The sequence below is a fragment of the Trichosurus vulpecula genome, chromosome 2, assembly GCF_011100635.1.
Source record: "Trichosurus vulpecula isolate mTriVul1 chromosome 2, mTriVul1.pri, whole genome shotgun sequence".
NCBI classification, from domain to species: domain Eukaryota; kingdom Metazoa; phylum Chordata; class Mammalia; order Diprotodontia; family Phalangeridae; genus Trichosurus; species Trichosurus vulpecula.
Window position 1 is genome coordinate 165,913,573 of NC_050574.1, and position 13,325 is coordinate 165,926,897.

At 45.1% G+C, this 13,325-nt stretch overlaps 1 protein-coding gene across 1 annotated transcript in view; it reads right to left on the reverse strand.

The window, feature by feature from the left end:
• KIRREL3 (kirre like nephrin family adhesion molecule 3) overlaps positions 1–13,325 on the reverse strand; it is a 198,764-nt gene that overhangs the window by 52,631 nt on the left and 132,808 nt on the right. The window contains exon 4 of the mRNA XM_036744276.1: positions 5,501–5,658. Within this exon, the coding sequence (XP_036600171.1) occupies positions 5,501–5,658 (158 nt within the window). The remainder of the gene's footprint in view (positions 1–5,500; positions 5,659–13,325) is intronic.

The following is a 13,325-nucleotide window of genomic DNA, read 5'->3' on the forward strand; positions in this document are numbered from 1 at the left end:
ATGGGGAGGAGGGGGGTGGATTTATTTGAGCAGCATCTTGTGCCTGCCAGGCCAACTGTGGGGACTTCTAGGGCTGGTGAGGCTGGAGACTTGGGTCTGAGGTGACCAACCTCTGTGGACTATTCCAGAGGGTGGCTTTACCAGGTGTATTTGTCCTGTAGCCTGTGGACTAATCCTCTCTATAAGGGTTCTGTTGACTACAATCCACATCAATTTCTCGCTGCTCCAAACTCTTCTAGCATTGTCTATATCTAAGACCAGACCTGCGATTTTGCTTGTATAGCACACTCCCAATGAGGAAACTCTGTCTACCAGCCAACACCTTCTCTGCCCGGGGCTTGAAGAGGGTGACTGACTCGTTCAATGTCACACAGCCAGTATGTGTCAGAGGCAAGTTTTCCTGGCTCCAAGGCTAGCTCTTTATCCAGCAGACATCACCACCCTTCCATCTGTTTCTTGTATCAAATGTGTACAAAGCATTTGGTCAACCTTAAAGCAACACGCAGGTGTCAGCTATGGTCCTTATTTGATTGTCTTGCTAATAATTTCATTTGTGTTAGTTTTGTCTTCTCAGCTGAAGTATAATGGACAGGGGCACTGGAGTCAGGAACCTGGGCTTCAGTCCCAGCTCTGCTACTTACCGTGTGTTGTTGTTCATTTGTGTCTGACTCTTTGTGATCCAATTTGGGGTTTTCTTGGCCAAGATACTAGAGTGGTTTGCCATTTCCTTCTCTAGTTCATTTGACAGATGAGGAAACTGAGGCAAACAGGGTGAAGTGACTTGCCCAGGGTCACACATCTAGGAAGTGTCTGAGGCTGGATGTGAACTCAGATGAGTCTTCCTGCTTCCCAGCCCAATCCTCTATGCACTAGACTACCTAGCTGGCCTCTGCCACTTACTAGCTGTCTGATGTTAGGCAAAACATTTCACTTCCTTATGTCTTAGTTTCTTCATCTATAAAATGGAACTGGAGATTGCATTACATAAGCTCAGGGCTCCTTTCTGGCCCTAAGCCTCGGATGGTATATAATTGGAAAAGCCTACATTTATGAGCACTGACAGCTGAAGCTCCATTTGTTGAGAGAGGCTTGAGCTGTGCTTGGGGTGTGGGGATAAAGCTGGTTTCTCTGGGTCTGGCCTTGAGGGTGTGATCAAATCCAGACCTTGGATCATGGCCAGGTCAGAAACCAAACCAAGGGTGCTCTGGAACTCGTCTTCTGTCTTCTCTTTCCTTGGCATCTCTGCTCAGTAAACATCCCTTCCTCCTCCTTCTTCTAAGGAGATCAAACCCTCTTCTGTCACCTCTCCTCCCACTCTCTTATCTATTTATTTGTTGGCATTTCGGATGATAATGCCACTGCCAACTTCAAGGCCCAGAAGCCCAGATGAAAACACATGGAATGGAAGGGCAGGCTCATTCTCAGACAGCCTGATATGCTGTCTGTCTGGAGGAAAGGGAGAAAGAAAGCAAAGCCAACACCTTGGAGAGTTATCTTTGATGTGTTTGTATGTAAGCACCCACTTCAGAGACACAAGAAGGAAAACCCAACGATTCTGTAGGATTGTGAGGCCAGAAAAATACAAGACTTGGACCAGGAAAGAGAAACACGGAGTCTCCAGCCCCTGGTAGTTCTTCCCTTCCCTGAACTTCTATTTCATCTCTCAGCTACATGTCACCTCATCACAAATCATCTTGTGACCTCTCTCCTAATGACTCGTATCGCCAGTTAACTTTTTGTGTCTCCTTGTCGGCTCAATTCAATTCAATTTAACAGATGCCTGGAGTATGAAGTACTATGTGCCAGGCACTGTGTAAAGCGTGGGGTATACAAAGATAAAAATGAAACGGCCCCTGGCCTCAAGGAGATCACATTCTATTGGGAAGAAACAATTTGTACACTGATGATTTAATACAAAATTTATACGAAGCAATATCAGGGTGGGGGAGACAGTGAGCAACTGGGAAAATCTTCTGGAAAGGCTTCTTTTAGGAGGTAGCACTTCAGTTGAGCATTGAAAGGAGGTGAAGATTTGTAGATGGAGAGATGAGGAAGGAGAATACTGGAAAGTGATGGGGGTGGGGGACAGCCTAGGCAAACGCATAGAGATAGGAAATGTCAGGTATGGGGAAAATATAGGCCAGTTTGGCTGGGGCATAGACGTAATAAAGAGGAGAAATATGAAATCAGTCTGGAAAGATAAGTTTGAGACAGATTGTGAAGGACTTGCAGTACCAGAGGAATTGATATCTGATCCTAGAGGCAAGAGGGAACCATTGGAACTTCTTGAGCAGGAGAGCAAGTGACATAGTCAGATCTGTGCTTTAGCAGTAGCACTCTGGTAGCTGTGTGGAGGGCAGAATAGAGGACAGGTGACGTGTCATATTTCTTGGACTACTCCATAACATCTAGTGGGGAGCTGGATATGGTGTAGGTACTTTATTATTTTGTTTAGTTACTTTAGTTGTGTCTGACTCTTTGTGACCCCATTAGAGTCAGAAAGACTCATCTTCCTGGGTTCAAATCTGGCCTGAGACACTTACTAGCTGTGTGACCCTGGGCAAGTCATTTAACTCTGTTTTCCTCAGTTTTCTCATCTGTAAAATGAGCTGGAGAAGGATATGGCAAAGCACTCCAGTATCTCTGCCAAGAAAATCCCAAATGGGGTCATGAAGAGGTGGATACCACTGAAAACTACTGAAGGACAACAACAAATCCTTTGCCTAGTCATCTGGTAGTAGCCTTAACCACGGAAAAGAGGAGCTTAGGGGTGTGCTGGTAAGTGTTTAACAACTGATTTTCTGGGAAAAAAGTATATGCATGACACACTGAGTTTAATCTGCATTATTCACATTTTCCTCATCACTTTCTTAAGTCTAGACAATCTACAAGATAATAAATCAAGCCCTGATTCTTAGTGTTTGCCAATTTCCGAGGCGTAAATGCTTATGCTGAAAATTTAACAGTAGGCTTGCGTTGGAGCTGACTTCAGCCCACTTGTGAGGGGGAGGAGCATAAGGGACAATCATCCAGGAATTTCTGTTTTTAAGAGATAGCCTAGCATAGCAGACCTGGACCCAAGGACTGTTTTTGTCTTTTTTTTTTTTTTTACCATCCCCAGTGCTTAGCACAGTGCCTGGCACATAGTAAGTGCCTAATAAATGCTTATTGACTGACTGGCTCTCTTTAGTGTTCAGAAGTCAACTTAGATGTCATTTCTGAAGGAAAGGTCCTTTAAGATGATGACAAAGATGATGATATTGACGACAAAATTAACCGCTGTGAGATATAATCCTCCCACATTCCTAGGTCTCCAGTAATAGTAGAGAGAATAGTCTATTTAGGGTTTGGAGACCCGAGTTTTAGTCCTGACTCTCATACTAACTAGCTGTACGACTGTGGGTAAGTAATTTAACCTCTCTTGGCCACAGTGTCCTCATCTGGAAAATACAACATAATACTAGCTACCATTTATATAGCCCCTAAAGATTTACAAAGCCCTTTATGATGTATTATCTTATAATGTAGACGCTTTTATTATGCCTGTTTTACAAATGAGGAAACCGAGGCTGAAAGAAGTTAGATGACTTGCCTACAGCCGTACAGCTTGTAGGTGATCAAGGTAGGATTAGAAACCCAAGTGTTTCTGACTTCTGGTCCAGACCTTTGTCAATTATGCTTCCTAGCTGCCTAGACTAACAGCATCCGTTCCTTTACCCATCATTTTGAGGATCAAATGTGCCTTGAGAAATACGAAGTGCTTGAACAACTTGAGGGAGGTATCATCATCCACATTTACTATTATTATTAATTATCATTATCACAGCCCTTTGCGGAGACCTCCTCGTGGGCTCATCCCCCTTCTCAGAGGAGCTCCTTTCCTTTCCCCACTTTTGGCTGCTCCAGAGCCTACTCTTCGTCAATTACAGAAAACAGATGTGACATTTTGGTAAGAGTAATTGCTGGGTGCTTTAGCAGAGAGGAGCAAGCGCAAGTAGCAATTCTGGATTGTAAATCTTGAAAAGAGGGAGGGAAAAAAAGAGGACAAGTGACCTGACGGAAACTTAGAGGCTGCACCAAACCATCTAGGACCTGATTCTCTACGGTCTTGTCTCCCTCCCAAAACTGTGAGGTCCCAGAAAACAGGAGTTTGAATTTGGTCAAGGATTCCATTGTACGGCTCTGTGTTTTCTCTTGTTTGGTGCTCCCCATGTGTGTTTGGCAGAGAGGAGGTGATCAGTAAATATTTGCAGAGTTGAACTTGACATCCCAATTTCAGGCTTTGGAATGAGGGACAGGAGGTCATCAGAGTTTTTGGCAGCTGTCCTTAGCCCTTTCTGCCCTCTGCTGGGTCCCGTTAAATTCTATCTTTTCTTTTCTGAGGCTATAAAGCCCAGCTGCTACTTAGGGCTCAGGAAGGGAACAGGACTTGACAAGTCTGGGAAGAATGTCTGCTTCCCTACCCTCTGCCCTCATCTGATTGGAATATTCTCATTGTCATATTTTCATGTTTAATGATACAGCTGGGTGGCTCCCTACCAGAAAGACAAGTTGGAGGATTTATCTCCTAATAATCTGGCTTTCAGAGCCCCAGGGCTTGGGACTATGCTAGAGGGAAGGTGTTTATCACTCGTGCTCTGGTGGGTGGAGGGGTGAAGGGGCCCTGGAGGCTGGGTTCCTGCTGTTGACTTGGCATGGCAATTCTGAATCTGGGGCGATCCTGGAGCCATCTCTCTTAAAAAGTATGAGTTCCTTTGAATTTGAGGGTTCAGCCTCTTAGAATAGGAATAGGGGCAGCCAATAAGACCTACAATCCATCACTGATGAAGAGCATGTTGGGCTGAGAGGATCAATACAGTTATACTTTCCACATCTCAGGGATTAGGGGCGGGGTGTCCCCACAACCTGGAAAATACAAATAAAAGTTTTTGGCCCTCCCTTCATACCAGAGAAGAAGTTTGATTTTTTTTTCTTTTTCTTTTATGGAGTGTTTACAGTATCTTATTGTAAAATTTGGGTTGTGTATTTAGTCATAGGCTATGTTATATAATACTATGCATATATTTTATGCATTTCAAAATTTCTAAACTTTTTCTGTGTCATCTGCTGACCTTTGAGGGTCATCTGTGGCTTCTGCAAAACTCCTCCCAAATTCCCATTTAATTTCTTATGCTGACCTGTGACACATTGAAATTGTGATGGAGAAAGTCATGATGTGGAAGGGATTTCTGTGTTGTATAGTGGGAAGAGTGCCTGGGTTTGAAACATCTATCTCTGTGACCACCAGCAGGTCCTCTCCCTTCTATGGGCCTCAGTTTCTTAACTTATAAAATGAGGGGTTTGGAATAGATGATCTCTGAGTTCCTATCCAGATTTAGCTCTATGATTGTATTATCATTTCTAAAGTCCTTCTCAACTTTAGCATTCTGTGATCTTGTGGACTGAGAGAAAAGTCCAAGTCTGCTACCCTCCCCAAACCTTTCCCAATTCAGTATCTCACCTTGGAGTAGGTGGCCCCATTCATGACCTCTCCTTTCCTCATCCAGATAATAGAGGCAGCTGGCTTGGCATTGTCAGCATGGCAGGTGAGGTTGAGGGGGTCTCCCGCACGAAGGCTGATCACTGGTCCTCCCAGGATGACTGGATCATCAGGAGGCACTGTGGAAGAGAAGCATAATAGACGCATCAGGTCAAAGGCCAAGAAGTGACATTTTCCTTGAACCTCATTATTTCTTTCTGTGTAGGAAGTTTAGTAGCGGTTGGATTTCTCCAACCTGACTCGGTTGGGCTATTCTAGCAGGTATACCCCCAATACCTAGCATAATGTCTAGCAGATGCTTAATAAACACTTGTTAATTGACTTGGGTGTGTGTGTGTGTGTGTGTGTGTGTGTGTGTGTGTGTGTGTGTGTGTATGTGATTGGCCAAAGAGTATTCTCTCTGGCCGGTCAACTTTTTCAGAGTAGCTAAGTAAAGCTTTATAATAATTGAATTGAAAAATAAAAATTGGACTTATTTTAAATGATCAAGGTTTTTATATGTTCATGTCCATTGAGAATAGGGATGGTTTCATTCTTTATATCTGTATAAAATGCCTGGCATCTAGAAGATGCTTAATAAATCCTTGCTGATTGATTGATTTTAGAGATATTTTAGAGATGAGGAAGCAGATGCCCAGCAAGATTAGGGGCTTGCCCAAGGTCATAGATGATACTAGTATGCATTGTTAAAGACTAGAACCCAAGTTTCCTTACTTCTAGACCAGTTCCCTTTCAATATAGTATGATATTAGGCAGAGTATCCAGGCCTCAGGCTATTTGTACTCTTTCTTCCTTTCCTTTGCTTAACTGGAAAAATTACAAATGGCACAAATTCTCCCATAATTCCGTCTCCTCACCTCCCTCATGCTCTCATTCCCCTGCTTCTTCCCTGGAGTAAAGGACTGTAGTCTATTCTGGAGGCCTTGGAAGTAGGCTTGGTCTGAGCAGCAGCCTGTGATCCCTGGAGTATAGAATGACTAAAACAGAGGCATTGGCCTGACATAAAGGGGGCTCTCTCTCCTGGTTACCATGGGTTACTATGGGGATGGAGTTTATAGCTCTTCCCTCCACAGACTGTTGGGCTTGGGCTAGACCCAGTAGCTTAGTAAAGGTCCAGCTCCCTGGTGTGAGGAGGTTTCTTCACCTAGAGAAACAGAGGAGGCAACTGGTGATGCAATGGATAGAGCGCTGGGCCCAGAGTCAGGAAGACCTGAGTTCAAATCTGCCCTCAGACACTCACCAGCTGTGTGACCCTGAGCAAATCACTTAACTTTTGTCTTCCTCACTTTCCTACACTGTAACTTGGGTATAATAGTAGCACCTATTTCACATGGTGGTTGTGAGGATTAGATGAGACAATATTTGTAAAGAGTTTAGCACAGTTCCAGGCACATACTGGGCACTTAATAAATGCTTTTTCCTTCCTTCCTTCCTTCCTTCCTTCCTTCCTTCCTTCCTTCCTTCCTCCCTTCCCTCCCTCCCAGAGTCCCCTTCAAGGTGTGAACTTCTCTTTGGGCCCAAGACCTGTCATGTGATAGCTCCAGGATCCCCTAAGCCATTTCCCCTAACATCTCCTCCCATCAATACCTCTGCTCTGTCCCAGAGCCAGCTGGGCATAAAGCCCATTGGATCTGAAGTCAGGGGAATGAACTTCAAATCCCAACTCTTCCATTTCCTAACTGTGTGACCTTGGGCAAATCTCTTTAATTTTCTGGGCTTTAGTTTCCTCATCTGAAAAGTGCAGGGGTTGGACTAGGTGCCCTCTGAGGGCCCACACAGCTCTAATTATTATCTTTAAACAAGTCCCTCCCCGCCGGGGTTCTTTCCTTCTATCCTTCTGCCTCCAGCCGGGATTCTCTCTGGCTAAACTGCCTGACACTATACCTAAATTCTAAATGGTCTCCTCCTTACATTATGGATGAGAATGTGAATACCCTCAGTGTTTCTGATATGAAATCATTTGTTCCTGTTCTCCCTATCCCATTTCCTTCCCTTTTCTCTCCCCTAATGCCTACTATCTTGGCTGAAGGAAGATGTTCTGGCCTTTTTGAGATCATCCAACCCCTCCCAGTTCTTTTCAGCCAAAGTCTTGCTGGGTGGTCCCACAGCTCGGTGCAGATGGCCTCTCTGGGTGGGGGGCCAGGGTCCCTGGGGGCTCAGCAGTAATGACAACCCACTGGTCCAACACTACTCACGATCTTTCATTTGGGGGCTTGCTAAACACTCATTAGTTCTTGGCTCGCCTTCTCTGGGCTGGTCAGGGTTGGTCAGAGCCCCATGATCACAAGATGGTTCAGGGTGGGGAAAGAGGATGATTATGGGTTCTGATAAATGGGGTAGTGCAGAACGGCTAATGATTCACTCTCAATAATGGGAATTTCATCCCAAAGATGCAGAGAAGGCCTCTTCCCACTTCTCTCCAGAGGAGAGGACGGATCCACAGGGGAAGAGTGACCAGCCATGACCCTTTCACAAAGACAAAGATAGGGCTCTTATCCTAATCCATTCTCCTCATTCACCTACCTGCCCACTGCTCTTACCTCCCAACTGAGGCTCCAAGATAGAGGAGAGTTAGTAAGGCCTCAGTGATCTCAGTCTACATTGGATAGCTGAGAAAAATAAGTAGTATTTTAGGAGGAAGAATAAGATGCAGGGCTCTGGACACCCTGTGGTCTGTGTATGGTCGTGTTTCCATTCCTCTTCCCCCACCCCCTCGTCTCTGCTGCTTCCCATAAGGACCAGGAGTGCCCCAAATGGTCAGGCCTCCCGTCTGAGCCTTTCTGAGCCATACTCCAGCTCCACAGTCTCACTGAGGCCCCTTCATGCTACTTTGACTTGTGTCCTCATATCCAAGGTCATCAAAGAACACCTACAGGTATCTAATTCTCTTGAAACATTTCCCAATATCTTTTTTGCTTATGCTTCAGTCTATTGAATTAGAGGTAACAGAGACATGGAGATAAGGAGAGATTAGGCTCATGTGTATACAAGCGCACACACACACACACAAACACACAGACACACTCAGAATGGGTCCTGATTACATCTTCCCAAATAAGTGGTTATCATCCTGGTTATTCATGTAGGCATGCATTAGTGATTGGCCCTCGGCTCATTACACACCAGATGGGGGTGAGGGTGGGAATGAGGGGTGTGGATGGAGGCTGGTGGCTGTGGGGGTGTATGTGTGCGTGTGCCTATGCGGCAGAAGGAGGAAGGGCTGGGGGAGGATGCACGGGGCCGTCAAAATGAATAGAAATCAACAGTCGTTCTCCGCAGCTGTAACTTTACCGGAAGGAGAGCAACTCATTACCTCTCCATTCAAACTTGGGCAGAAGAGACAGCGAGAGGGAGGCAGCAGAGGGGGAGAGGGACAGTGGAACAGCCGGCTGAGAGATGCATTATTCATACATCACACTAGCTGGATTGGTTATTATCCTGTACCACTATAGAATTTGGTCTCCTAATTTTTAATCACAGGGAAGGTGGAAGCGTTAGCCTTTTGTGATTAATCTGGGGATAAAAATAGTTGCCTGTTTTGGTGGTGTGTTTGTTGTCAACCCCGAAAAACCAAATTAACCATTGGGTGGCCAAAGGGGCCCATATATTCAATACAACTTGCATATAGACGACAAAGCTAGAAAGGTGGACCTGGGGGATGTAATGGGCAGTGTGGAGTAATAAAAAGCACAGTTTGGCAATCAGAAGACTTGGGTCAGAATCCAGCTCTGCCATTTACTGGCTGTGAGACCTTGGGCAAGTCATATAATAATAATAATAATAATAATAATAATAATAATAATAATAATAATAGCAATAATAAGGGCAATAGCAAAATCTCGCGTACAAAGATCCCTTGAAGGTTTGCAAAACACCTCATATATGTTATCTCATTTGAGCCTCACAATACTCCTGGGAGGTAGATATGATTATCCTTCCCATTTTACAGATAGGGAAACCGAGGCTAAGAGATTGTCTTGCCCAACTCGTGTCCGAGGCAGGATCTGAACTTAGATCTTTCTACCCCCAAGTCTAATACTCTATCCATTGCATCACCTAATTGACCGTGTAGCTTCCAAAAATCTCAATTTCTCCATTCGTAAAACGTGGGGAGTTTTTTTAGACTAGGTGATCTCTAAGGTTCCCCCCAGCTCTAGCATCTTATGATTCCTAAGTTAGCAATACCCTTGACACAGGCTGATGTGAAGTGAGGAATGCAGGATTTGCTTCTGTTGTTGCTTACGAAAAGAAATCATTTAAATTAAGATGCCATAGTCAATGCAAAGGGAGCCCCTGACTCTTTGCAAAGGATTCTCCGCTATCATGCCGGACACAGACAGCTTGGTGTCCTCCTCCCTTCCTCCACCACAGAGTGATGCCCTCACTTGGCATGGGTTGGCCAATGGGTGTTTATGCTTAGGGCATTATGCCATCCTTTTCCTTCCATGCATGGGAATGAGTGAGGCATGCTGCTACATTTTTTTTCCTGTTTCCTCCCCTTGTATCCAGCCCCTTTTCTCTTCTCACCTAGCTGCCACCCTAGGTTAGGTCCTCATCACTTCTGGCTTGGACTGTTACAATAGCCTTCTAATGGATCTCCCTCCCTTTTGTCTTTCCCCACTCCAACCCATGCTCCACATGGATATCGTCCTTCTCAAGAGAGAAGTTTCCCTTCACAACCAGGACCAAATATAAAATCCTCTGTTTGGCATTTAAAGCCTTTTGCAACCAGTTCCCACATATATCTGCAGTGATATCATACATTACTCCCCTTTGTATACTCCACAATCTAGAAAATCTGGCCTTCCTGCTCATCCTTAACCACAACATTGTCTTCCATCTTTATGCCTCTGCACAGACTATCCCCGTGCTTATCATGCATTTTCTTACTTCGTAAAATTCCTAGTTTCCTTGAAAGCTCAGCATTAGTTTTAGCATCTGTTGGGGGGCTTTCCTGCTCCCTAGGAGGCTGGTAGTGTTTCCACCTATCGCCTAAATTACCTTGTGTTTATTTTGTATATATTTATGTGGGTTCATGTTTCCTTCAATAGACGATAAGGTCTATGAGGGCAGGGAGTGTTTCAGTTTTGTTTTTCTTTTCCTGTTGGTGCTATTCAGTTGTTTCAGTCATGTCTGACTTTTTGTGACCCCCATTTGGAGTTTTCTTGACAAAGATACTGGAGTGGTTTGCCGTTTCCTTCCCCAGCTCATTTTACAGATGAGGAAACTGCGACAGAGTTAAAATGACTTGTCCAGGGTCACACAGCTAGTACGTGTCTGAGGATAGATTTGATCCAGGAAGAAGAGTCTTCCTGACTCCGGCCAGGCACTCTGTCCACTGTGCTACCTAGCCATCCCTTTATCTCTGCTGAATTTTCTCTTATTAGGTTCAGCCCAATGCTCTAGTCAGTCTGGATCTCTTTGGATCTTTATTCTGTTATCTGATATGTTCTGTATCCCTTCCAAAAGCAATATCACAGTTTTAGTCATAGGGAATATCGAAAGAACCCTTGCACCATTCCCCTACCTCTGGATAGGACTTCATTTGAGCACATTTCATGGGCTAATCAGTCAGTCAGTCAATAAACATTTACTAAGCACCTACTATACTCCAAGCTTTATACTAATCACTGGGGATATTCAAAAGACAGTATCTGTTCTCAAGGACCTTACAATCTAATAATGGGGGTGGGGTGTTATGTATGCTTTGTATGAATCAGCGATGCACAAACAAGGTATAGATAGGACAAATTTGAAGTAATAAGTGGAGGGAATTAAAGGGGATTGGGAAAGGCTTCCTACAGAAGATGAGATTTTAGCTGGAACTTGAAGGAGGCCAGGAGGGTGTGCACAAAGAGCAAGAATCTTCCAGAAATGGGGGACAGCCAGAGAAAATGCCCAGAGCCGAGAGACGGAGTGTCATGGGGGAGGGGTAGCCAGGAGGCCAGTGTCAGTCAATCACAGAGGCCATTGGGGAGGGGTGGGATGGTGTAAGGTACAGGAAGTTCCCTCTACCTCTTACCCAGAATTCTATATAGAAACAAGCTGTTGTGACATCTCTATTTCAGATCTTGGCCTTAAGTGACTTGGCTAAGGTCATGTTGGACTAGCTAGCCTCTAAGGTTCCTTTCAGGTCTAAATCTATGAGAGTAAGTTACTATTACAGGCTGTGTGCAGTGCAACCAGGATATAAGCTCAGATCCTTTGATTCAGCTATACCAGATTTCATATAGAATCATATAGAAACTCTAAACATAGAAGGGAACTCAGGGGCTCTTTAGCCGACATTTTCATCTTTACAGATGAGGAAACTGAGGTCTGGAGAGGAGAGATGATTGCTCAAAATTATTACAGGTAGTAAATAGAAGAGGTGGCATTTGAACCCAGATCTTTGGCCTCTAGAACCAGTGATCCATTCGTTGTGCTTCCTGGCTTTCAAAGGCCAATGATTATTAAGGTGTGGCTCTTGTGACCTCAAGAGGCTTGGTAGCATGATCACCATGGAGGATGGGGCAGCTGGGGGAAAGGGGAGGAGACCTGGGAAGCCAGTGGGCATCTGCCCAGATCTGTGTGGAAACTTGTACTTTTCTGCGTGTTCTCAGGAGGAGCAGCAGTGGGCTAGATTTCTGCCTCATGGCCCTAGCACTGACCTGGGAAGTTGCTCAGACTGCCTTCTGAATGACATCCTGAGCCTGGAGGTGGGTGATAGGGGAAGAGGGGGCAGTTTCCGCTGCTCTGGGGCCCCAGTCCAAGCTCCCTTTGCATCCTCCCTGGTCCTGACTCTATGTCAGATTTGTTAGGATCACAGTGCTGGGTGTTACAGCTGAAGGTGAATGTTAGCAGCAGATTGGAGACAGTTTGCAAGTCAACTGGCTCCTAGCTGGAAGAGGTTTCCCTGCTGGCAGTTTGTTTTTGTGAGTCTGGTTCAGCCTACAGCCTTGGACACACTGGGCAAGGGGCTGATCATGCAGAGAGCTAAAGATCACTAAAGGAACCCTCAGGTCTCAGGAGCAGATTGGAAGAGAGGGAGAGGGGTCTGGAGCCTGCTGCTTCTCCCTCTGTAACTCCCTTCCTTTATTATGGCCAGCATATTTGGGGCCTTGAAATCCTAATCCTTCCTCTGCTATACCAGATTTCCTTTCTACATCTTGGAATCCCTTTCCTTTATTCCCTCTGCAATCCTATATTCACCCATTATGCTGGGGGAAGTCTTCACATGCTTGGGGTAGACATCCCCTTAAGTCACAGAGGGGTTTGAGGCCTGTTGGTTACCTTCAGCCTGGTTTGGCCTGTCTGCCGAGAGGGTTTTACCTGGTATAGGTGCTGCTCTTCTTGGAGCCTCAGTTGAGAGTTGAATGCCAGGTAGACACCAGAGGTGGATAAGCAGCCCCGAAAAGGCCTGGGCGGTCCTCACGCCAGAGGCGCCAGTCTTTGAACACCCCATACACCTCACTTGGTCTAGTTTAATAAATGTTTATTGACTGACTATTGACTGGTTCATGCCTGAGGAAGAAAGGGGCAAATGCAATTATCTTTGGGAGAGAAAAATCCTTTAAGTTGCCTGTATGCATTTGCTCGGGGTAAACTCTCTTTTCCGTTATGTTTGAAGCAATGTTTTGCTGCTGATTTTTTTCTTTCTTATATCACTGTGATTTCCAAGTGACTCCTTTCACCTCCCCTACCCCACCCAACAAGACCTTCCCTTGTAAAAGAGAAGTTGTTGTTCAGTTATATTCAACTCTTTGTGACCCCATTTGGGGTTTTCTTGGCAAAGATACTGGAGTGA